The following is a 27,312-nucleotide window of genomic DNA, read 5'->3' on the forward strand; positions in this document are numbered from 1 at the left end:
ACTGTGAGCGTGACACTGAAGCTACTGTGGAGACCCTGGAAAGTAGGGTCAGCCAGGCTCTAGGGAAGGGCGTACTTGGGTTCTTGGTAGCACACGTCCAAGCAGAGTGCCTGAAAGCTGCATGCTCTTGCGTGTCACTTTTGCCCTGCTGGATGCATGCCTTCTTCTCTGATTTTGCCCCTTAGGTTTAAGCCTTTGATCCATTTTGGTTAATCTTATGTGGTGCCAAGTAGGAGTCCATATTTAGTCTTGCGTATTTTAATATCTACCTGTTCCAAAACCATCTGTTGAAAAGTCTTTCCTACAACTATTTTATTGTCTTGGGAATGGAAACTAGAACACCCTGTAGAGGGTCCTCAAAGATTTAAAAAGGGCTTCATTGCAGTCTAACAGACACATTAGTATGTTTAGATCACAAAGGAATGATACTAGTTTATCAAAAACATACCTACATTCCATGTTCTATGTAGTATTTTTCTTAACAACCAAAATACAGAATCAGCCTAAGTGTCTTGTCAACAAATAAATAGGTAAAGAAAATGTAAGGTATGAATACAATGGAAAAAAGAGAATCATATCCATTTGTGACACTGTTAACTCACCTGGGGAGGTTGCGTTAAGGTAAACAAGCTATGCTGGTTAGTGTTGATCAACTCAACACAAACCTAAACCTCTCTGGTGAGAAGGATTCTCAACTGAGGGGCTTACCTCCCACAGACGGGACTGTAGGCAAGTTTGTGGATCATGTCAAAGCTAAGTACTTGGTTTCCTCGCAAATCAGCTGCATACCCAAACCAGGACACTTGTCTGCAGACAGCCGTCTGAAACACTGTTCATAGCAGCACGGCTCAAAAGAGCCTCCAGCTAGGAACAGCATGAGTGTCCTTTAGTGGGGAAACTGTCTGCGGTGTGATTCGTTCCCATGGTGAAACAGTCTGCCGCAATACAAAAGGATACACACTCATTGTACTATCGACTTAGGCAACTCTCACACAGCGTGCTGAGTAAGAAACAAAAAAAGCTTGTGTTGAAATCTCGGCGCAGGAAAGACTAATTGAGACGAAAGGAGTCAGATGGGCCCCTGGGAATTGTCTGCTCCTGAGTGTTAGTGAGTCTGAGCACTTAGCATTAGTAGCCAGCTAAGCCTGGGCTTGGAACTGGCCTCTTCCTCTCACTCTGCTTCGGCCATGGCCTTGACGCGACCTGATTCTAAAGTAGAGGGGATCCCAGTGAAATGAATCTGCTACTTTTCCCTTTCCCCTCCTTTCTCCACCTTTCTCCGACACTCTCCAGTCCTCCTCCTCTCCCTGCCCCTGGGAGCACTCACCCCAGCAAGAGCAGACAACAATTGCAAATAAAGAAGTTTAAATAGTAACTAATTTAAAATCCCAGAACTGAAAACCAAGCCTCGTCAGGTAAGAAAGAAACAGGACAAACACAAGGAGGCACCAAGTAGGGAGACGCGGGAATTGAGTAATCGTATATACAATTTCCATTCAAATTTGCTTAAATGATGGGAAGGAAGGAGGAGAGGGAAGGAAGAAAAGAAGGAAGATAGTTAATTCTTTCTCTGATTCATCTTCTCTACTTCCGCCCCCACCGTGTGCTCTTACTAGACACCCATGAGGGTCAGAAGAACGGGGTATTGTGCTACGTCACTTTTCAAGACACTAATAGCGATGAAATTTTGCAACTCTCAAGAGTTTGAAGTGAGGCGGCTTTGCAGCAAGCTGTCTTCACAGACATGGAGAACTTTCCTGGGCTGTGTCTTCTAGTCACAAGTAGGTTCTTCTGCCTCTTCAGGGCTCCCAATATTCCAGAGTCCCTTCTCATCCTCCTTTCTTCTCTGGCTCCTAACTGCCCCAAATGAGTCACACACCTAGACACGCTCGCCTCATCTATGACTCACAGCCGCCACCTTGGAAGAGTGGCTAAAACAAGCAGCAGGACTTGTCCCAGCAGGCCCTCTCATAGCCACCTACTCCAGGAGGCTCACCGAGTCTCCAGCCACTCCTTAGCTTAGAGCCCCCTCTGCTGCCTCCATTTGTTCCTAGCGTGTCTGCTGGGCATCGGATGAGTCAGGTGGGGAGAAACTGACTCGGTAAGGGCGCCTTCGACCCACCTGTGCCGCAGATAGCTCTAGTGGCAAAACTCAGGAGAAAAGGGTAACGACTTTCCACACCTGCTGTAGGCCCAGGTGTGAATTAGACGTGACTTATTTAGTAAGCAACAGACATGATAAAAGACACAGGCCAGGCCCACTACACAGAAATTAATTGTTAACTGTTGGTTCTCAGTCTATAGCTTGCCTTCTCTTAATAGTGCTTTTTAAAATATATACATACATATGCGTGTGTATATATACATATATATACGTATATATATATACACACATATGTATGTGTATATATATTTAAAGCCAATCATTTTAGCGAAATGTAATTTATCAACATTTTCTTTCATGGCTAGCGTTTTCATGTTCTAAGGACTCTTCGCCTGTCTCAGTCATGAAGCTATTGCTTGTGCTCTCTCTGATCGCACTGCTTTCCAGATTGCAGGTTGTTTCTTTGTCTCAGCGATCAAACGCACAGCCTGGAGCATGTAAGCATGACTCTGCCCCAAACCCACACATTTGAATCTCAGATCAGGGGTGCAATTCATTTGTACACATGGAAGACTTTTGTTTTTCGGTAAAGCCATCCGCTTCCTACAACACGCTTTATAGAGAACGCTCTCCTTTTCCACGTGAGTTGCTGGGCTGCGTGCGCATTCAGAAGCCAGGTGGCTGTATCAAGGGTGAGGCTGTCCCTGTCCTCCCAGGGGAATCCTACTACTGCCTCCACTGCTGAATCTTTACACCAACCTTTACGCTAACAACATTTAATATATAATTTTAGAATTTCATAAACTATTTTTGTGAGAGAAACAGAGCCAAAAGTTAAATGTGGGTCTTATGGGTTGTGAAGGAAACAGAAGCCTCAATTAAGAGGATAAAAATCTGAACGCTTTCCACCTTACAAAGCTTACAAAATCCGCACGACTGCGTTACGTTCAATGTAGAAACCTGCCAACTCCACATTGAAAGTGACTTACCTGCGTAAGGTAGATCGTATCTTTAAATTTGCGTAAGGGATCTGTCCTTCGGGGGAGTATGAAGTGGAACTGAACCTGCTTGAGCATCTCATCATTACCGTTGCCGTGATGCTGTCGGTGAAGGGCAAAGGGGCTACTGTAAGACCAGTCCTCTTTAGACGAGACCTTGGGAGGAAAGAGGAAGAGTTACAGATCTTCGCAGTGAAGTGACTCTTCTTGTACGTTCCTCACAAACCTGGAAACGGCTCTACATGTCAGAAAAGAACTTAAGGTTTGTTCTGTGGCATTGATTTCTCGCTCCCCCCTTTTCTGAGCTTGTTCTGAAACTCACTCTGTAGACCACGCTGGCCTCGATACAGAGATCCGCCTGTCTCTGCCTCCTGAGTGCTGGGATTAAAGGAGTGCGCCATCACCATCTTGCTGCTCTGTTAATTTCTTACATTTAAAAAAGAAAATCATTCTTCTTATTGTTGATAAAGGACCAGTTTGGTGACAGGGGTCTGTTCTCATATATAGAAAGTTACATTTTAGTATTTGATGTGGGATTCCCCTGTATGCTGTGAATATCATTGGTTAATAAAGGAATTGCTTTGGGCCTATAGCAGAGCTATAAGGGAACAGAGCTAGGTGGGGCGGGGGGAGTAAACTGAATGCTGGGAGAATGAAGGAATTAGGGAAAAGCCCTGTAGCCCGGCAGAAGACAGATGCCTAAACTTTACCCTGTAAGCCACAGCCACGTGGTGACACACAGATTAACGGAAATGAGATGTAAGAGTTAGCCAATAAGAAGCTAGAGCTAATGGGCCAAGCAGTGATTTAATTAATACAGTTTCTGCGTGATTATTTAGGGGCTAAGTGGCTGGGAACTAATTAGCGGCCTCCTTATACTACAAGTATTTCTCTTAAAAGCCTTGCCTAAAAAACACAAGCGTTTGTGTTTGTTAAAAGGCTTCTTACCTATATCTTCTTTCTGTTGTTGACATTTTGTTTTCTGAGGCAGGACCCCACCTAGCACCCACACCCTCTAAGGTGTTAGAATTATGCTGAGCTTCTGATCCTCCTCCACCCAAGGGCTAGGCTCACAAGCCAGTGCCAGCAAACTGGCTTGGTTGTGTGTACCTTACACTACCATTTCCTTTATTTACGTAAATTGTGTGACTAGGTTTTTAGAACTGAATAATGGGCTACAATTGATATTCCGTTTTAAATGTCATAGTTTTAAATAAGAAATAAATGATGCTATTACTATAGTAAATGTTTTAGAATTTGTTCATATTCCATATCCAAGAACTGCCTAAGGCAGCAGTTCTCAACCTAAGGGTTGTGATTCCTTTGGGGAGGGGGGGTTGAATGACCCTTTCACAGGGGTTGATTAAGACCATTGGAAAACACAGATATTTACAATATGATTAATAACAGTAACAAAATTAACTGTTATGAAGTAGCAATGAAAATAATTTCATGGGTAGGGGTCACCACACCATGAGGAACTGTATTAAAGGGTTGCAGCATTAGGAAGGTTGAGAACCATTGGCCTAGATTATAGAATGAGTTCTATGCCAGCCTGGGCAACTAGCAAAATCCTGCCTAAAAATAATAAGTATTATTGAACAAAGGACCTGAATATGCATCTCTCAAAGGAAGACATAAAAATCATAATAAGCATGAGAAAAAAAATGTTCAGAATAATCAGTCTTCAAAGAAATGCAAATTTTCTATAAAACTGTATTCCCACAAAAATGTTTTTAAAATGAAAAAGAAAGTGTTGGAAAGGGTGCAGAAAGGGCTGGGAGGGAAGCTAATCGCTGTGGTCACTACGGAAAGCGACTCTGAGCACTAAGAGAGTCTTAGCATCTCAGGAGCTGCACTCAGGCTCGCTCCCAGTTGATCTGAAAGGGTTCATTCCAAAGCAGGCTCACTACTCTTCACAAGAGCTGGAAACAGCCCAACTGCCCCTCAACAGACAAATGGATCAACAAACGTGGAAAGCATTCAATAGAACACAATCAGCAACAAGGAGTAACGATCGTCCAATGCAATGTGTTCAGCCAGTTTCATAACACCCCAAATGTACTATTCTAATCACACTCATTGTGAAGAATACATAAACCTACAGACACAGCACAGGAGTAATGGTGCTTAGGGTGGGGGGAGGGTCAGAAGAAGGTAGAAAAGGACTGCTAAGGGCTCAGAGTTTTTCCTTTTTTCTTTCTTTTCTTCTTCCTTTATTTCTTTTTTTTGTGTGTGTGTGTTTTGAGACAAGGTTTCTCCGTGTAGCCCTGGCTGTCCTGGAACTCGCTCTGTAGACCAGGCTGGTATCAAACTCCCAGAGATCCGCCTGCCTCTGCCTCTCGAGTGCTGGGATTAAAGGGATGTGCCACTGAACAATGAAAATGTCGCAAAATCAGACCGTGGGGACAGCTGCACAAGTCTGAAAGAGCACTGGGGACTGAGTTGGGCACATTGAGTAAGCAAATTCTTTACTAAGAAGTGTATCTCATTAAAGATGTTTTAAAAAGAACACCTAGAACTCTAAAATTAAATCTTTGGGTACAGAGTGTACATTTATACTGAAAACTAGAGAGACTAATGTGAGGAAAAAGCAACAAGAGAAATAAAAGACAGACATGAGGGAGGAGGCTGAAGGAGAAAATAAAACTGGGCAACACAGACTAGAACTTGCTTACCCTGTTCACCTCTTCTAGTGTGGTTGCGTATCCAGCTCTGAATAGCTATAAATGATTAGACTGTATAAAAGTATCAATTCAGGGTCAGCAGGATGGCCCGGTTGGCAAAGGCACTTGCTGCCCAGCCTGATGGTTGAATCCCCAGACCTCCCATGGTAAAAGAGAGAACCAGTTCCTACAAGTTGTCCTCTGACTGCCACACACATGTGGCAAGAGTAAATGCCCATAGTTAAATATTACATAGATAGATAAATGTTTTTATCGACTAGAGTTGGTTTCATGCACAATTATAAGCCAGGCTTAAGCTTCCAGAGGCTTCCATTTGACTTTTAAGTGTTCCTGAGGGCATATGATTAAAAATATAGTGGAAAGTTACCCAGTCAAAATGGTAATTATGAGATTTTAGCTCTCTAGATATTGAAGAGTCTAATGTTTTCTTCCATTCTCTCCCTGAACTATCAAACAAGAAGTGGCTCTCATCAGACTCTCTGAGTCCACTGTCTACTGTTGTAAATCATGGGAAAATTGAGAGAACAACGACTTACCTTCTCTAGTGTACTAAAGGAAGGCCAGGACTGGTAGCCATATTCGGATACAAATCGGGCTTTTGGGAACACCTTCCAATCCCAGCAGTCACTGGAATAGTCATAAAAATGGACATCGCCATAATGGTTGCTGTTAGGTTCGTTAGAGATCCAGCCTTCTGCCATGGTTTTGACCCCATTGGTAGGACTGGACACAATAAAAGGGCGGCTCTTGTCTTCCTGGACATAGAAATAAAATGACTTTTAAGGATAATATGACAATTTGGTAAGGTGCAGACCATTAACTTCTTAAAAAAAAACATACCATCAAGTCTTAGAAATGTCAAATAGGTGAGAAAAAGTTAACAGGCTGGTCCCCACTCCCCCTGTCAGCACTGCCCTGCTCTCTGTTTTCCTTGTCCCATTACAAGCGCCCGAGACCATGCTTTGTGGCACCTCTTCCCAATATTTCCAACCATGCTTTGCCCCCTTTCTCACCCCAGAGGGAGTGCATCATCTCACACAATTTCTCAACTTTGGTATATTGACCGTTGGGTATGAACGTGAGTGGTCAGAGACTCCTGCTGTGAGAGACATTTAACAACATCTCTAGTCTATGACACCTGCCAGGTGGCAAGAGTCCCTTCACCTAACGTGCCTTCAACCATGACAAATTTTCTCTAGGGACAAGCTTACTGCGTTTCAGGAACCTGGGTCAAGAACAAAAGCTACTGAGTCAGATACACTTGGCTTTAAAACTCAACTCAGAATCTTCCCGGCAGGAAGATTCAGGAGTATTAGCTGTAAAATGAAGAAACTTCAAGATCACGCTCTTAGATGTTTGTTTGGAGCAAGATGAACCACTAGGAGCTATTCATAACAATTATACCTTGATGGAAACGACAGTAATTATTCCATAGCATTTAACACTACCCATCTTCAAGAAAATCTGTAAACATCATCATGACCTAGGATGAAGTCATCTGTGAAGTTGGAGACAAAGAGCCACCAGGGCTCCTAAGAGTCCTGCTAACTCAATTTTAGAAGTGGAAGAGTGGACATTAAGCAAATTGCCAAAGATCTCATAAACAGGGTTGTGAATCATGGGCATTTCATCACCATACTGTTAAATTAAAATTCCCAGACATTAAAATCAATTTCTTGCACTGATCAGATATGAGAAATAAGTATTCTTAACTATTGAACAATTTCTCCAACACCCTCATGGTGGCTCACAACTACCAGTAACTCAAGTTCCAGGGGACCCAATGCTCTCCCCAGGCACCAGCCATGCACATGGCACACACATACACACGCAGGCAAGCACTCATAAAATAAAGATCAATAAATCTTTTAAATATACACACGTGAAATCATTTACTAGGCATATGTAGATGCTATCACATACTGTTTTTAAAAATATATTCCTGCTGGGTGGCGGTGACACACACCTTTAATCCCAGCAGAGAGGCAGAGGCAGGCCTGTGAGTTCAAGGCCAGCCTAGTCTACAGAGCAAGTCCAGGGAAGCCAGAGTTGTCTTGAAAAGATAAACAAAAAAAAATTGCTTTTTCAAATTGCTTCAGAATATATCAAATATATGACTACACAGACAAAACTGGAAAGACGGCCAAATTATTATATTACTTAGCAAATATTAGAGTTTTTAAACAATCTTTAGAAAGGACTATTGAAAACAGACCACCTTCCTCTCACCACAAAAAAAGGCCACTGTATATATTAGCACATATGGTTCAGGATGCCTGGTTCACAATAGCTATGCAAGGAGAACCCCAATAGAGGACCCCAAGATTCCCTGGCAACCTGAACTGCCCTAGTCCCATGACTCTCACACCACAGACAAAGATGTTCATATATGATACCCACCAAAATATACATCAGCACATACAAGCACACCTACATTCATGTATGCAGTTACAGACCTGCAGAGTGGCATAACATAGACACATCTGACCCAGAGACTCAGCAAACATTTAAGGGTCTATGCATGAACTCTAGAGTGTGTGACAACCTGCAACGGTAGGTACTTGTGGAGGGCCGCAACCACATTCTCCATTACTTTAAGGGGCAGAGGCATATTGACCTCTGTGACTTCAAGGGACAGAGGCAGATTGACCTCTGTGACCTCAAGGTGTGGTAGTACACACCTTTAATCCCAATGCCTGGGAGGTGGAGGTACATTGACCTCTGAGACTTTAAGAGGCAGAGGCAGATTGACCTCTGTGACCTCAAGGTGTGGTAGTACACGCCTTTAATCCCAATGCCTGGGAGGCAGAGACAGATAGATCTCTGTGAGTTCAAGGTGTTGTAGCACACGCCTTTAATCCCAGCATTGGGGAGGCAGAGACAGTGGGACTATAATGCGCATGTGCTTGGTAACTTTCCACTGCTGCGTCCCTGCCTACTCCCGAGGCGTCATCTGGGTTGATGGGCAGCGGACCAATCCAAGAATGACACGTCCAAAGCGAGGACTATTTCCTATATAAGGGATGGGTTCCCCTCATTCTGGGTCTCTGCTTTGTAAGCTTATGCTCTCTCTCTCAGGATGCATTAAAGCTTTTCTGCAGAAGGATCCTAAGTGTCCCGCGTCGTTCTTGCTGGCGAGACGGTAGCGCGGGACAGGTACTGAATATGTGTGGAGATCCCAAAGATAGTTTACCTTCCAAGAAATCCACACACGTCCCATGCATAGGTTCATACGCTAGAACATCATAATAAAATACTCTGAATTCAAATGATGTTCCATAGACTGCCTTAAAAGAGACATACAATCTACTACGCCAATATTGAGACCTATGCATTTTAAAAACACCTTAAATTCTACTGCGTCAAAACCAATTACTTACGGATAAGACAATCTCTCTGATGTTTCCCACATAGAGGGTCACATAGTCTTTGAAGTAGGTTTCCAAGTCACTGGGGTTCACATGAAACCAGTTCACCCTCAGGGCCACTTCGTTCTCATTATTACCACTCCATATAATGATGGAGGGGTGAGATTTCAGTCTCCTGATCTGAAAGTTAAGAAAACATAAAATAATTTCCCCATATCTAACATAGCAGAACTCACAGTTATAATGATTAATAAGATTACTACAATCATTGCATTTCTGCATAGAAATTCTTGCCTACCTGATAATTCACAAAATGGCTATTCATGCACTATGGAAAGACAATTTTAATAGTTCTCTGAAAGACTGGGGGAGGTAGCTTTCTAATTAAGCATGAAGACTTAAACATGAGTGTTGTGAAATATTTGATTACACTATGTAATGTCACTATGATTGGTTTAATAAAAAGTTAAATGGCCAATAGCTAGGCAGGAGGTATAGGCGGGACTTTTGGATAGAGAGAGTTCTAGGAAGAAGAAAGGGGGAGTCACCAGCTGGATGCAGTGAAAGCCAGACCTGCAGAAGGAGAGGTAAAAGCCACAAGCAATGTGGCAGCACATAGATTAATATAAATGAGTCGATTTAAGTTATAAGAACTAGTTAGAAACAAGCCTAAGCTAAGGCCAAGTTTTCGTAATTAATAAGAGGTCTCTGTATTGTTATCTGGGAGCTGGTTGTTGCCAGGACAGAGAATGATTCGCTACACCTGAGTTCTATTCCCAGCACCCATGTTGAAAAATGGGAAGGTGGAGAGCATTCGTGGTGCTTGGGAGGAAGAGACAAGGGAACCTCATGGTTCCCTGGCTAGACAGCCTGTTCTAACCCATGATTCCCAGGTCCCAGTGAGTGGAATAAACAAACAAGCAAATAAATAGGCACATAACATCATTGAGTAGGCTTCTGTAGGATGCCAAACAATTCATGGATTCAAGTGCCACATTTTATCTTTGTCCTGAGCTAGAGTGGTGTTTATTTGCTTAGGAAAAGTACAGGAGCAGCAGGATTGGGGAAGTCATGGATGGGTGGTTGGACATGTTACACTGAGATGCCTATTAAACCTTCGACCATACCACCAAGCAGGGGTGGATACTCGATGGAGGGATTCATCAGAGACAGGATGATCCGGCGTTAATCTGGGACTTGCCAGCAAGTAGGTGATGTTACATCCCTGACACTGCTGAATCACTCAGAAAATCAATTTCCAGACTGCAGTTTTTCATGGAATTGAGTAGAAACCAACTAAAAGAAATGAGCGATTTAACAAAAGGAACAACTAAGTTGCGCATGCGTTCTCTTCTTGGAGGGGTAGCAATAGCATACCTGGTAAGCAACTTCAGCTCTCACTGACTGGACGAAGCTCCGCCCAACTGGATAAAGGGCGCAGGCAAACATAAAGTCTTGCCATACCTGTCAATCAAAAGAAAGGGCAGCGTCATCCCACGGAAAGCCTGACGTCATCCTCACTGAGGGGATTATCTTTCACATAAAGGAAAAGCAAGTTCTGCAAATGCGCCCATCTGAGCACCTCTTTACGGTGTGCCCATACGCCGAAGGACTTTCCAGCACTACATAAAAATGTTTAGAAGCCTGAGAGAACGCTCAGTAAGCAGGAAAGATGAGGAAGAAAGGAGGATTCTTCAGAAAAGGAAATAATAAGAGAGTAGGGAAGACGGAGCTTTGGGTCCTTCCTCATTTCCTCCTTTCTCATTTCACCAGGCATGGAGTGGCGAGAAATACACCGGAGTGGTAAAATTATAGTTGGTTTAGAAAGGATTTTATTTTTTTGCAGCTAGAAAGATTACTAGACGCCTACTTTAATAATGAGACCATGAAGCCCTTTCCAAGAAGGCCTATGTGGAGCGGCTGATCACCGCGAAGCCGCCAAGCAGCCTGCCTTCCTGCCAGTCTTGATTCTACCACACACAGAGTGAGCTAGTGGGCAAGGTACACCCCCTCTTCACGGGTCACTTTTACACTCTGTAAATCGGACAAAGGACAAGAGGAACCATGTCGTGGAGGTTGAAAAAAATACTAAGAATAAAATAAAATTTTTTTTTAAAAGCGCAGATAAAAATGCCTGGCATTCAAAGAACAGTGTAGCATGTGATCGCCATCAAGATGCAGAGCCTGTTACTGCTGCTGTGATCCCAACTCTCCCCTGGCACTCTGTATCTGATGACTGTATTTCTAGAACTAAAAAGATACGCAAGAGACCCTCAGTATCCATGAATCTTGCATCCAAACTATGGAAACTTCCAAACATAGATTTGACTATGGGTCAAAAAATATACAGAAAAAGACCCTAAAGAAAATATATACCACACATATACAGGCTCTTCTGGTTGTCATTAGTCCCTAAATAATAAGTATGGCAACTGTTTATAGCACAGTCACAGGCCTGCAGAGATGGCTCAGGGGTTAAGCTCACCGGCTGCTCTCACTCCTGCTCAGTTCTCAGCACCCACATGGAAGCTTATACCCACCTTGAACTCCAGGTCCAGGAAATCTGATTCCCTTATGGACCTCCAAGGGCACCAAGCATGCACATGGCACACCTGCACACATAGACATTCATATATACAGTGTGTGTGTGTGTGCATGCGTGCATGTGTGTGTGTGTCTGTAATGTATTATGTTAGATGAAGCACTGTAAGTAGCCCAATAATAACATAAAGCATATGGCAGGATGTGGGTAGCTCTGTGTGAGCATCTAGGTACCGCTCTAGGTACAGAGCATCTAGGTGCAGAAGTCAGCTCTCCAGAGACACTGAGGGATGAAGGTATCTTGCTTGGTCCTCTTCGTAGCGGAACTTGAATACTAAGAACATCTTTTCTTTGGTTAATTTTATTGGTTTTACTTCTCTCCAGAGTTCATGAGAACTCTTTAAATATTCAATATTTTATTATTACATATATACACCTACATACCACAAGAAAAATTATGAAGGAAGTGTAGAGAGAGAGATTTGAATAGATATAACTCATAAACTCAATTCTTTTTAAATGGTGAAGAATTCTGGTATTTGTTAGCAACTCTAGTTCATTTATTCCTTGGACAAAATTATTAAATAAATGAGTAAACATGGATAATAAGGAATAAGGAACCCACAAATAAGGAAGATGATTCCTTGCTCTGAAAGAGGTATTAAGGGGCAATAAGATCAACTCACAACATCAGAGTTAAGGACAAGTCACCCATGGGTACATCAAAACCATCACATACTTACCATGATTCCAAGTTCATTGCAAAGTTCATAGAATCCATCCTGCTCATAGACACCGCCTCCCCACACCCGCAGAGTGTTCATGTTGGCATCCACAACAGACTGCAGAAGGACCTGCAACCTGGAGAAGGGATCACAAAGGCAAACACTAATTCATAAACTGGGGGGACATTGCCAAATATTTCAAATCTGTTAAGGGAAAAAGCCACTTTAAAATCAAAATGATTTTGCTCTTCTGAATGCCAAAACCATGAGGTAAAATAACACAGAGACTGGTCATAACCACATTAAGCAAACAAGCTGAAAAGCTATGCATGATCTTTTCAGTATGCAAGTTGTCAGAAACCTTATACTATTTCTTAGATTCTTTTTTGTTTTATATTTCGGCATGTAGAAAAATGCAGCTTAGAGCTGGGGAAATGGCTTAGAAAGTAAAGTACTCGATCCCCAGCATGAGGACCTGGATTTGACTCCAAACACTCATGTAAACCATGGGATGGGCAGGCACATGCCTGTAATTGTAGCCAGGTAGTAAGCTCCAGGTTCAGTGAGAGACCCTGTCTCCAAGGGTAGGGTGGAAAGTGATGAGCAAGAACAGTGACCTCTAACCTCCACGTGTGCACATGCATTGAACACATGCATACATACACATAAAAAAGCACAGTATAAACACTCCATATACATAAACATTTATTAATTTTTAAGTTCTCGTGTCAAAACCTTCAGAGAACACTTGTAGTTATCTTCCAGATAAAGAATTTTCATGGTTTCAGTTTTATAAGTTCTATTGTGTCTATATTTAAGGTACGTGGCATGGTGCTGTAGGGTAGCAGTTGACAGTAAGAAGGTCATTGAAGTGGATTAACAAAGTCATCGTTTTGAATTATCTATCTCCCTTTGGTTTTGTCCATGGGAAAATTTTGTTACCCAGAATCCTCATGTCTTCACATTGTCCTTCTGCTCTTCAGATCCCTTCTCCAGACACACAGACTACTTTGTGTGCTCTTATATTTTTGCATTTTCCCCTCCCACCAAGAATTTTTTAGTTCTTTAATGAAGTAGAAAAAGAGCTGGTGAGATGGCTGGGTGGGTAAAGTGTTTGCTGCTCAAGCCTGAGGACCTTAGTTCAAATCCCCAGAACTACACAGAGCTGGGTTCTATAGCACACAACTGTAATTCCAGCAAGACAGGAGGTGGAAACAGATAGCCTGTCACATACAGTGGTGAACAAAGTAGAGTCCCAATCTCAAATAAGACGGATAATGAAGATCGACACCCAAGGTTGCCCTTCATGTAGGATAGTTTTATGTCAACTTGACCCAAGCCACAGCTAGCAGAAAGAAAGGAGTCTCAATTAAGAAAATGCCTCTAAAAGATAGGAGACTGTAGGACATTTTCTTAATTAGTGATTCATGGTGGGTAGTTCCATCCCTGGGCTGGTGGTCCTGGGTGCTGTAAGATAGCAAGCTGGGCACGCCATAGAGAGTAAGCCAGTAAGCAGCACTCCTCTGTGACCTCTACATCAGCTTCTGCCTCCAGGTACCTGCCCTGTTTGAGCTCCTGTCCTGACTTCCTTTGATGACAAACAGTGATGTGGAAATGTAAGCCAAACAAACTCTTTCCTCCCCACTATTAGTGTGAGGGGTTTAATGTATGACAAAATAGTCTTCAAACTAAAATCAATCAAAAGAGACAAAAAATGATATTTCATATTAGCCACAGGAAAAATCCATCCAGAGGAAATCTCAATACTGAATATCTATGCCCCAAATACAAGGGCACCTTCAAATGTAAAAGAAACACTTCTAAAGCTTAAATCATACATTAAACCCCTCATACAAATAGTGGGAGATTTCAACACTCCACTCTCACCACTGGACAGGTTAGACAATAAATGAACAGAGAAATAAGGGAACCAACAGATGTTATGACTCAAATGGATTTAACAGACATCTATAGAATATTCCATCCAAACAGAAAAGAATATACCTTCTTCTTAGCACCTCATGGAACCTTCTTAAAAATTGACCACATACTCAGTAACAAAACAAACCTCAACAGATAAAAAAAAAATGGAATAACCCATGTATCTTATCAGATCATCATGGCTTAAAACTAGAATTCAACAGCAATACTAATTCCAGAAAGCCCACAAACACAAGGAAATTAAACAATGCTCACCTGAATCATCAATGGGTCCAGGAAGAAATTAAGGGAGAAATTAAAGACTTCCTAAAATTCAATGAAAATGACCACACAATGGTGCGGGAGAATTATCTGTATTCTGTCAATCATGTATTTTAATAAAATGCTGATTGGCCAGGCAGGAAGTATAGGCGGGAAAACCAGACAGGAAGTAGAGGTGATGCAATGAGAACAGGAGAATTCTGGGAAGCAGGAAGCTTCTTCTGCCATTCCTGCTCAGACCACCGAAGAAGCAACATGTGAGCTGCCCAGCTAGAAAAGGTACTGAGCCATGTGGCTAATGTAGATAAGGATAATGGGGTAATATGTGTTATAAGAGCTAATAAGTAGCCAGAGCTAAAGGCCAATCAGTTTATAATCTTATGAAGTCCTGTGTGTGATTTTCTTTGGGATTTGCCAGCTGTGGGGTACTGAGCGGGACAGAAACCCCAACAAGCCAGCCCTCATGTTACAACACAACATACCCAAATTTATGGGACACAATGAAAGCAGTGTTAAGAGGAAAGTTCATAGCACTAAATGCCTACATAGAGAAACTGAAAAAATCCCACACTAGTGAATTAACACAACACCTGAAAACTTTAGAACAAAAAGAAGTAAACTCACCCAAGAGAACTAAATGGCAGGAAATAATCAAATTGAGGGTTGAAATCAACAAAATAGAAACAAAGAAAACAATACAAAGAACCAATGAGACAAAGAGTTGGTTCTTCGAGAAAAATCAACAAAATAGACAAACCTTTATCTAAACTAACCAAAATGCAGAGAGAAATTACCCAAATTAACAAAATCAGAAATGAAAAAAACAACAGACACAGAGGAAATCCAGAGGATCATCAGGTCATATTTCAAAAACCTGTACTCCACAAAATTGGAAAACTTAAAGGAAATGGACAACTTTCTAGATAAATATCACTTACCAAAATTAAATCAAGACCAATAAGCAAATTAGAAGCAGTCATCAAAAGTCTCCCAACCAAAAAAAAAAAAAAAAAGAAAAAGAAAAAAAAAAGCCCAGGACCAGATAGTTTCAGCTCAAAATTCTACAAGACTTTCAAAGAAGAACTAATACCAATACTTCTCAAATTGTTCAACACAGTAGAAACAGAAGGAACATTGCTAAACTCTTTTTATGAGGCTACAGTGACCCTGATACCCAAACCACACAAAGACATTACTAAGAAAGAGAACTACAGACCAATCTCACTCATAAATATTGATGCAAAAATACTCAATAAAATACAGGCAAATCAAATCCAAGAACACATCAGAACGATCATCCACCGTGATCAAGTCGGCTTCATTCCAGAGATGCAGGGATGGTTCAACATATGAAAATATGTCAACATAATTCACCATATAAACACACTAAAAAATAAAACCACATGATCATCTCATTAAATGCTGTAAAAGCTTTTGACAAAATACAACATCACTTCATGATAAAGGTCTTGGAGAGAGCAGGGATATAAGAATATACCTAAACCTAATAAAGGCAATATACAGCAAGCCAACAGCCATATCAAACTAAATGGAGAGAAACTCACAGTGATCCCATTGAAATCAGGAACAAGACAAGGTTGTCCTCTCTCTCCATATCTATTCAATATAGTTCTTGAGGTCCTAGCTAGAGCAATGAAACACCAAAAGGAGATCAAGGGGATACAAATCAGTAAAAAACGAAGTCAAACTCTCACTATTTGCTGATGATATGATAGTTTACATAAGTGATCCCAAAAATTCTACCAAGGAACTTCTACAACTCATAAACGTTTTCAGCAATGTAGCAGGATACAAGATTAACTAAAAAAAAAAATCAGTAGCCTTTCTGTACACAGATGATAAAATGGCTGGGGAAGAAACCAAAGAAACATAACCCTTCACAATTACCACTAATAGCATGAAATATCTCAGAGTAACTCTAACCAAACAAGTGGAAGACTTGTATGACAAGAACTTTAAATCTTTGAAGAAGACACCAGAAAGTGGAAAGATCTCCTATGCTCTTGGGTAGGTAAAATTAACATAGTAAAAATGGCAATCTTACCAAAAGCAATCTGCAGATTCAATGCAATTCCCATCAAAATCCCAGAAAAAATTCTTTAAAGACCTCGAAAGAATGGTACTCAACTTCATATGGAAAGGCAAAAAACCCAGGATAGCCAAAACAATCCTTTACAATAAAAGAACTTCTGGAGGCATAACAATCCCTGAATTCAAACTCTATTCCAGAGCTACAGTACTGAAAACAGCCTGGTATTGGCATAAGAACAGACAGGAGGACCAATGGAACCAAATAGAAGACCTGGATATCAATCCACACATCTTCGAACACCTGATCTTTGACAAAGAAGCAAAAAATATCAAATGGAAAAAAAGAAAGCATATTTAGCAAATGGTGCTGACATAACTGGATATCAACATGTAGAAGAATAAAAATAGACCCTTATCTATCACCATGCACAAAACTCAAGTCCAGATGTATCAAACAACTCAAAAAACAGCTACACTGAACCTTATAGAAGAGAAAGTGGGAAGTACACTTTAACACATTGGAACAGGAGACCACTTCCTATTTATAACCCTAGTAGCACAGACACTGAGAGAAACAATTATTAAATGGGACCTCCTGAAACTGAAAAGCTTCTGTAAAGCAAAGGACATGGCCAACAAGACAAAACTAATCCCACCACCCAAAAAAATTTACACATAAATGTGGGCATACACATAAAAGATTTTTTTAAAAAAGGAAAATAACATCTTAGCATAATAAAATAAATGTACGCCCTTGTCCCTTAAAACCATGCTTGAAATTATTTAATGTATTCTTTGAAAAACAACAATGAGCTAGATTTAAAATTTTTGAGACTAATTAGTTCAAATATCAATTTGTCATTTTCTCCAAAGAAAACACATAATAGCTTTGCAAAAAGTGGATGGGATGTCTTTAACAGTCTCAAGCTAGCTAGTTGTAAGACTGCATCTTAAGAGGGAGCGGGCATGATTGAAAATAATTGTGCCTATCCTAAAATCTCTGTTATCCAATCATTCTGCAGGTCTCAGGTCCTTCTGCTGGGGGTGGAAGAAACAGATGGGAGAAACTCTGATCTCTGAGCTCAGCAGTGGTACAGGTAGGGGAAGGATAGGCAAAGAAGCCAAAACTCACAGTTCGGGAGTGACTCTATCTTGGAATGAGTCAGCAGGGATCCAGTTTGAGCCTTTCAGAAATATAGGAAGTCCATTAATTTTGAAGTAGAAACTCAGGCCAGGAGATCCTTTTATGGGCTCTTCGATAAGTTGCACTGTCCTGAAATAAACCTACCGTGAAAAGAAATAAATATTGAACATAAACTCAAAAGTGCAAGCGAACTGGTTCTTTAAACCAGAAAGTAGGGGGTTGGGAAGATGGCTCCCAAACAGGAGGACCCAAGTTTAAATCCCCAGCACCCAGGTAAAAATGACCACACCCTCCTATAGCCCCCACCTACTGTCAAAGTAAAACTGAGACAGCATTTGCCATCTTCCCTCTCTCTACTTGGAAAGAGAGTAGAACTTTCCAGAGATACGTGATATCGAATGATATCATCCACGGCAGATAGTAGATGTGGTCTGCACGTTCTGGATGATCTAAGGTAGAGGTGGGAAGAATGAAAAGGTATTTCTGTTGTTATTGTTGGTAGTGATTTTTTTGTTTATTTGTCTGGTTGATTTGGTTGGTTCGTTCGCTTTTCGAGACGGTCTCACTCTGTAGATCTGGTTGGGCTAGAACTCACTCTTGTAGACCAGGCTGGTGTCAGACTCACAGAGAGCTGGGATTAAAGGCATGCTCCACCACCCCTGGCTGACAAAGTAGGTTTTTAATAGACCAATTTAAGCAGGGACTGGGGGCATGCACCTCAGTCCTTGTACTCTGGAGGCAGAGGCAGGTGGATCTCTGTGAGTTGGAGGCCAGCCTGGCCTACATAGTGAGTGCTAGCCCAGCCAGAGCTACACAATGAAAACTTGCTTCGTAAAGAAATAAAAATAAAAGAGATTCATTTACAGGCAGGGAGTGGTACTGTACACTATAACCCTGTATTCGGGAGATAGAAATAAGGGAAAAGAGAGTTTAAGACCAGCCTGGGATATATAGTGAGACCCTGTGTTAAAAAACAAAGCAAAACAAACCAGAGACTCAGTTTGCGCTCTACGGCTTTCCTGAAAACCTATCGTTGGTCGTCTGCTCTGAACGCTGCAATCTCACTGCTGGTCAATATACCCTGATTTTGAATCCTAATGTCTTCCCAGCAACCTCCACAGAAACACAAAGCTTAAACTGTATTCATTCATTTGATTCTCAGTGATAGATGATATTTTAAATTTAAATTTTTAATTATAATCAAAACTCCCTTTAGAGTTAAATAATATTTTAGCTCATTGCAAAAGAACATTTATATAAAAAATTATTTCCTACTCTAAGGATGAGTTGCAAAAATGTGATTGGAAGACTTAAATTCTCAGGCTCCAGTGTGGCTCCCCGGAAAGCCTGCCCGCCTAGCATGCAGAAGCCCTGGGCTGGATCCCTGTGTCGCATAAAGCTAGGAACGGTGGTACATGTCTACGATTGCAGAACTCAGGGGCTGGGAGCCGTGGGAACAGAAGTTAAAGGTCATCCTTATCTACAGACAAAGTTTGAAACCACACTGGGTTACGAGAAACCTGTTCTAAAGGAAGACAACACTTCTTTTCTCTATCTACAGCTGAGTAGCCTACTCTGAAAAAGGCTGAAACTTAAAACTGACAGATATGAGAAATTGGGTGTAACTATAAATAAGAAATGGAACTCTGATGAAAGGGATCTTTCCCTTAACTTTTCAGAAGTCAGTAATTTATTAATACCTAACGCAAATGCAGTATCTTTTAAGAAATATTTATGGAACCAGGTGGTGGTGGTTCATGCCTTTAATCCCAGCACTCAAGAGGCAGACACAGGTGGATTTCTGTGAGCTTGAAGCCAGCCTGGTCTACAGAGAGAGTTCCAAAACAGACTCCAAAGCTATATGGAGAAACCTTGTCTCAGGAAAAAAAAATATATATATATACACTAAACTGAAAAAGAACACCCAAAGAAGAAATACCAAATATATACAAATATATATGTGTGTGTGTGTGTGTGTGTGTGTGTGTGTATCTATATAAATTTATAAATCTACTTGCAGTGTAAATAAGTAAGTAGATAGACAGGTAGGTAGATGATATGATAGATAGATAGATAGATAGATAGATAGATAGATAGATAGATAGATAGATAATCAATAATGTTTATGGGGGTTAGGGAGATGGCTCAGCGGGTTATGTGCTTGTCACAGCATCAAGCAGATCTGAACTTGGATGCCCAGCATCTATGTCAAGAATACCAGTATGACAGTGCCCCCCTTCAATCCCAGCATGTGTCTATAATCCTAGCATTGAGAAGGTAGAGACAGGAGGATCCCTGCGACTGGCTGGCCAGCTAGTTTTGCCAAATCATTGATCTCTAGGTTTAGTGAGAGACTTTGTCTGAAAGAGATCAATAGAGCAAGACTTCATGCATCCACCACACATGCACAATTAAATATTATGGTACAGTTGTGTCTTTCTATAGCCAATTACTCATGGTATAAAGAAAAAGAAATCAAATATCTTAAACCTAGGCATAGTAAGCCCTTTAAAAGTCAAGAATTGATGAACCTTTACAAACCAGAAACCAAGACTGCATCAAAGTTTTCAGTGTGGACATGCCGCAGTGGCTAGAGAAGGGTCCATATTAGCTGGGGAACACCCCATCAGTGGGTACTGTTGAATGCCCACAGGAAGAAACAATAGTGAACAGAATCTCACCACCTGGCTCACGGCAATACACAGCAACCTACTAATTAAAAGATTTAGCTGCAAGAGACAAAATGGGTTGACAGGCCATCTGAAGACATTTTGGTTTACAAATGGGAGACTCTCTAGGCACTGACAGGCCTCCTATTTTGTGAACTGTGTGATATTCTCTTGCTATCGGCTTAATATATCAAGGATAATCTACGATGTAAGTTTTGGCACCAAAATATAGGAAGTACTGAAATATTCGAAGCACAAGATGATTTTTGATCCTCCATGTAACCATGTAAATTTTGTGCTCACATCTGCACAGATGTTACAGCAGCAGAGGGAGAGACATGGTAGCTGCCTTAGTAGGCCTTGGAGTCACGACAGCACCTCCAAACTGTCCTAAGGGGAGGGCAGCTGAGCCAGCCACCATCTGCGCGGTGAGCTGGGTCAGTCATCTTGCTCAGGAAGTACCATGTTTATGTTAAATGAACAGTTGGCCAACGACCACAATTACTCAGATTTGAGGGCATTTTCTTGAAAGCAAATGAAGTACGCACTGGCAGTATCTAAGGCCAAGAATAAAAAGTCAAGAAAAATAAATAAAAAGGCTCAAGAAAGCTTGTGCCCACCACACTGGGCTTGAGAACATTCAGTAATTAACAGACATCTCAGATGACGTCAGTGGAAACACCAAGAATGTGAATGCGGTTCCACAGCTTGAAATGTTTGAAGACTGAGAAGATTCAGAACCCTCAGGAAAGTGGTATTTTTCAAATAGCCCATGCAGCGTACTGTGGTATCACACACAGGACACTCCAGGAGAAGTAAAGGGGAGGGTTCTAAAGAATGCATGGAAATGGCTTGAATTCACAGTCCAACTAACTTTAAGAAAACCCTTGTTGGTTTTACGTTTTAAGTACCTGCCTTCTAACGTTTTAATTATGTGTACGCTATGCGTCTGTGGGTGGTGGGGTAGGGGGAAGGTATCTGTAAATGAGTACAGGGGCCCAAAGAGGCCAGATGAGAGCATCAGATCCCCTGAAGCCAGCCATAGGGTGCCGGAAACCAAACCAGGGCCCATCTCTCATCCCCAGAAACAGGCATGCATTAAACTTCAGTGTGATATGAAGAATACCTATAATTACCTGAAAAGACTATTCTCCCCCTTTCCAGCTGAATATGAATGATATATACAATATGATATGTATCTGTATGTGATATGTATATGCATGTATGTGATATGTATCACTGCAAACTGATCGTATGCAGATGCAACGAGAATCTCATTCTCCTCATTAAAATATTAAAGAGAGTTGCAAGCATAAAAAACCCAGTGTTACTATTCACCCCATTATTTTCTTTCCTAACTATAACTTTTTTCACAGAAGGAGTCAATGTACTGACATATCATGGATTTCCAATGGTGACTTCACATGAATAAGTAAAATTTAATTCCCAGTTTCAATATTTATCATGCTAAGTATCAGTATCTATGGCCTGCAGAAACATAAGCATAGCATAATGGTTAATATTTTTGTATCGACAATGGAGTACTACACGGCAGAAAAAAAAATGACCTCTTGAAATTTGTGGGCAAGTGGATAGATCTAGAAAACATCATATTGAGTGAGGTGACCCAGACCCAGAAAGACAAATATCATATGTACTCACTCATAAGTGGCTTTTAGACATAAAGCAAAGAAAAACCAGCCTACAATTCACAATCCCAGAAAACCTAGACAACAAAGAGGACCCTCAGAGAGACATACATGGCTCTAATCTACGTGGGAAGTAGAAAAAGACAAAATCTCCTGAATAAATTGGGAGTGTGGGGATCATGGGAGAGGGTTGAAGGTGGGGGTAAAGAAGGGAATGGAGCAAAGAAAAATATATAGCTCAATAAAAACATATTTTAAAAAAGAAGTACAAAAAATTTTTGTGTCAAAAATGAATTTGAGAATCACTAATGTGGGGGAAAGGAATTACTTCTTACTATCTATGAACATTACAAATAGTATTAACTATAAAACACAAGCCCTTCTGATGTTTCTCTGTGAGATAGCATCGCTTCCCATCCTCCAACCCATGCAGTGCGACTGTCCAGCAAGAGTGGAAGGCAGCTTCAAAGTACCCAAGAGCCTCTGGGGGAAGCCAGCTACCAGGCACCTCGCTTCGGGCACGCTGACATCTTAGGGGCTCTCATGTCCTATTGTGTCCTTCTTCACCTCAAAGGACCGCATAAGAGCCTTCAACAACAGGTATTTGGTTTCCCAGAACACAATGGCCTCTGAAAATGGCTTTTGAAAAGATCCCTGAGCAGTACACATTCGCATCCAGAGTGAACATATCATCTGCTGATGGGAAAAAGAAATGTTAAATAGCCCAGCAAAGTAAACTAATACCTAAACGTAGGAGACAGCCAGAAATATTAAAGAATCTTGAAGAAACGAAACATCAAGCAGTTTGAATTTTAAAGTGATTTTTTTTATTTGCACTTTGAGGGGGTGGAAGGAATTGTGTGGGTGCCAGCAAAGGCCGGAAGAGGGCATCTGGTTCCCCAGAACTGGAGTTGCAGGGACTTGTGAGTTTGTGAGCTGCCCAGTGTGGGCGCTGGGAACCCAACCCAGGTCCTCTGGAAGAGCAGCGAGGACTCTTCACCACTGAGCATCTCTCCAAGCACCAGTTTTAAAATCCTTAGTATTCAAATTTTCTACCTCTTCTTGATGGTTCTGTGGGCTCGTCCCTTGATCACTGTTCTAGCTACTTCATAAAGATTTCAACGCACAAAAACTGTTTTCATTTTACTTTGCTTTGTCTTTAGAGGCAAGGTCTCATAAAGACCCAGGGTGACCTTGACCCCAGTATGTAGCTGAGGCTGGCCTTGGTCTCCTCTTGAGCCTTCCGCCTCCCTTCGTTTCAACGTGTCGGGATTACAGGTCTGTCCTCTCGTGCCAGCTCTGGTTTCCTTTTTAAAATAGAAGAGCGAGCTTCAAAAGTGCAGAAAGCGCTCCCGGCCTTCTTCCAGAGGGAGCTCAGGATGCTGGAACCAAAGGTCAGGTGAGGTCACGGCTGATAAGTAAGTACCGCACTCCTCAAATTCCTCTCCCTTGCTGATCAGACAGATTGTGATGCACGAGCTCAGAGCCACGTCCTGGCGGGGTGTAACCAGACACTCACCAAGCTGTCCAGAACTTTTTTCTCAACAACGACACTGTTTGTTTCTAAACTTTGGCAAGCCTTATGCTCCTAAAACGCATCCCAGATCAACCACTACACACTTTAGAGATAAAGGCCATGTTATTTGCACTGAAAATGATCACCCATATGAATATGAGGAGAAAAAAAAAAAGCCTGCTCTCCACAGAGAGTTCCGGCCTGTAGACCTCAGGAGGCCACTCTTCTCTGTACCCTTGCTAAGGGCAGGAGACCCCTCTTCCCTGCACCCTTGCTAAGGGCGCAAACAGAAGTTCCCAGGCTGGCGTTTGCACAGCGCAGAGTTTTCTGATCAGTTTTTAGTCAGATGTGTATCTTGGGTCTCTGACGCCAAACAACCATTTTAGACTCCTCTCTTTTCTATGTGACAAAGCTAGGTTTTGTTATGATACTAAAATGGTACAAATCACGACCAAAATGAAATGCAGATACTGACAACATTCTCTTATTGGCCTTTGTTGGAATGATTACATCATTTTTGTTTTGTTTGGGGTGAACCAAGGTGTTTAATTAGGGTTACTTACAAGGCATAAGTGCAGGGCTCTCCACAGGAGCATGGACAACTTGCCAGTGGCTACACCATCAAAGAAAATGTCTCTCCCACCTCCAAAATCATTTGCCTATAGATCCTCAGGGAGGCTTTGTGAACCCAATTAATTTTCTTTTAAGGGAATTTCCGGTTCGCTGTGGCAGAAAAGGCCTGACAGGAAAGTTCTAACCTTCAAAGGCCTGCTCCTACTGACTTCCTTCCACCAGATAGGCCCTACCCCCCAGAGACCACAGTCTCCTAAAAGAACATTACCAGCTGGAGAACGCGCGTTTCAAATATGAATGAACCTGTGATGCGGGCTGTTGGATCGGACTATGACACCCGGAGACTTCATGAATAAAGTTAACCTTGAACAGGGGGTGGAGCCAGGGACTAGCTGACTGACTGGAATTAGCCAAGAGAAGTCAGGATTATGCGTAGAGAGCAGGCACAGGAAGGAGCAGGGAGGGACTTGGAGATTGCAAGCTCTCTTTGATCTGGGAGATGTGAAGAGGAGGTCAGCAGGTCCCTTCTCTGCCAGTTCTTTGACCTGTCAGGTTTTCACCCCATTATCTGACTCCCAAGTCTTTACTGGTAATGGAACAACTAAGCAAGACACAGCAAGCCTAGGGGATGTTTGAGATTCAAACCACAGTATTGATCCTTGCCTGGTATATAAAGAATACACCAGGTTTGCCAATCCACCTTGTCAGTCAACCAAAAAACTCCTTAACTTAGAGATGTTCTTTCGAGAGAAGTCAAAGAGATGTGCATACTCTGGAAAGGATTAAACACAATGGTAAGTTTGGCAAAGATTCCAGCCTTTTGTTTCCTTTTGATCCATTCCAAATACTCTGAAATTAAAGTAAATAAATTCTTCTCGAGTGTTCCTTCTATGGAATCAGAGAAGTGTTGAGTGGCAGCAAATGTTTTCTGGCTCGCTGATTCTGAACAGGTGTCTAGCTCCTGGTGAAGCAGCCAGGGCCGTCTGCGTCCTCTCTGGAGCTCCCAGTGCGAAGGGGCACCATATGTTATTCCTCAGCACGCTCGTCCCCACATCTATTTCCTCACATTTTGTCATTACAGAGTAAGTTGTTTCCACCAATTTTCCTGGGCACTTATTTTCAAAGAAACAGCTTAAACCTGTATTCGTTTAAGATAGCGTCTGACTACATATAATCAAAAATACACTGTGTCTGGTGGCCCTCACCTGAAACAGCAACAAGAAAAGGATAATCCCAAAGAGAATAATTCATGCAGACCAGTGCAAAATCTGAGCGGAATTGCAATGTCTACTTTTTTTTTTTAATCAGAATATATTTATGTCAAAGGTCAGATAAGTCTTGGGCTTGTGTACCTCTTCGGCCCCAGGCTCACAGTAAACATGTTCACTTAGGATAGAATGCCTAGATCTTATAGAGCCTTTTCTATCAGTAAGGCAAAGTTAAAAAGAACTAAGCATTTCTAAAGTTCTGAAAACGTCACATTTGAAAAAATGCTCCCAAAAGAACAAGTTGCACGTGGTTCACAGAATGAGCTTCAGGCAGCAGAGGTCAGTTTGGGGTTGGTTTCTTTGACTTCTGCATCTCCACAGTGATTGTCTGTATGCTAGCATTTTTATCTCAGAAAACGGCAGAGAATTAAACATGGATGTAGTTGCTTGACTGCATCCTGTCTCCACCTTCCCCATCATTGGAGTCACAGGCAAGTATCATTGCATCCAGCTTTTATGTGTGTTGGCGATCAAACTCAGGTCCTCTCTGGTGGTGGTGGCATATACCTTTAATCCCAGCACTCAGGAGACAGAGGTAGATGGATCTCTGAGTTCAAGGCCAGCCTGGTCTACAGAGTGAGTGCCAGGACAGCCAAAGCTGTTACACAGGTTTGGTTAGAAACTTGCATCGTTTTCCCCTGTCTCTGTCTCCCAAATACTGGGGTCACAGGCATGAGTCACCATGCCCAACTCTGTGTAACATATAAACAAACACATAAATGAGAAGACAAACTCGGGTCTTCATGCAAACCCTTTACCACCTGAGCCATCTTCCTAGTCCCTTCACGTATCCCTAACTATTCTTAAATGCAAGAATATATCAAGAAGGCAACAACTGGAGACACAAATTGCGTTCAAAGCGAGCTCAAGCAGATGAACTTGCTTTAAAAAGAACTCTATGGCTTAGCTGTTAGCACTTGTTGCTTTTGTAGAGGACCCAGGTTAGACTCCTAACACCCACATGGTGGCTCACAATCATCCATAACTTCAGATTCAGGATATCTGATGCCCTCGTCTGACCTTCTCTAGCACATACATAAAGGTAGGCCAAACGCTCACAAATGAAATAAACAAGTAAATCTCATTTTTAAAACTATATGAAAAGGAGTATGCACGAGACCGGGGATACCATATAACAGAATTTCTCCAAAGAAACTTCCACGTATATCATAGTATTTATTAACGGCTCAATAAGAAGAAAGTGTCAGATCCAATTCTCCATATATTTTATCAGAATTTAACAGTGAACACCCACACGTGGAAAACTTAGACCAACAACAGATGTGGGAGAAACAGTATGCTAGCCCTGGCATTTTCTAGAACTCCCAAAATATAGTGATAACTAAAATTTGACAGCCCCCATTTACTTCAGGTGGTTGGGTGAACAGCTCTTATGGCTCCCTGAGGAAGCTCCCTGAGGAAGCCACTGACTAGTCATTTTGAAATTCTTTAGCTAAGCTTTTGACAGGGAGAAGGATGTAGGGAGGTGGACTGGCTTAAACGTTACATCCCCAAAATGCAGGTCTACCCCAAACCACAAAATGTGACCTTAAGCCGAGTGGTGGTGGTGCACCCCTTTAAGCCCAGCACTTAGGAGGCAGAGGCAGGCAGATCTCTGTGAGTTTAAGGTCAGCCTGATCTACAAGAGCTAGTTCCAGGACAGTTAGGTCTGTTACACAGAGAAACCCTGTCTCGAAAAACCAAAATAGTAATAATAATAGTAATAATAACAATTAATAATAATAACAATAATATAAAAATATTATTATTATTTGGAAATAATGCTTTAAAGATATCAGTCATTGAACTTGAATGA

The 27,312-nt window shown here is 41.7% G+C and overlaps 1 protein-coding gene across 1 annotated transcript in view; it reads right to left on the reverse strand.

Moving 5' to 3' along the window:
* Nucleotides 1–27,312, reverse strand: part of Manba (mannosidase beta) — a 79,591-nt gene that overhangs the window by 13,752 nt on the left and 38,527 nt on the right. Inside the window, exons 8-13 of the mRNA XM_048456827.3 lie at nt 17,810–17,961; nt 12,442–12,559; nt 10,535–10,621; nt 9,170–9,337; nt 6,326–6,544; nt 3,094–3,258 (exon numbers count right to left, since the gene is read on the reverse strand). Coding sequence (XP_048312784.3) covers nt 3,094–3,258; nt 6,326–6,544; nt 9,170–9,337; nt 10,535–10,621; nt 12,442–12,559; nt 17,810–17,961 — 909 coding nt within the window. The remainder of the gene's footprint in view (nt 1–3,093; nt 3,259–6,325; nt 6,545–9,169; nt 9,338–10,534; nt 10,622–12,441; nt 12,560–17,809; nt 17,962–27,312) is intronic.

This window comes from Myodes glareolus, chromosome 17 (assembly GCF_982192425.1).
Source record: "Myodes glareolus chromosome 17, mMyoGla1.1, whole genome shotgun sequence".
In the NCBI taxonomy this organism is placed as follows: Eukaryota; Metazoa; Chordata; class Mammalia; order Rodentia; family Cricetidae; genus Myodes; species Myodes glareolus.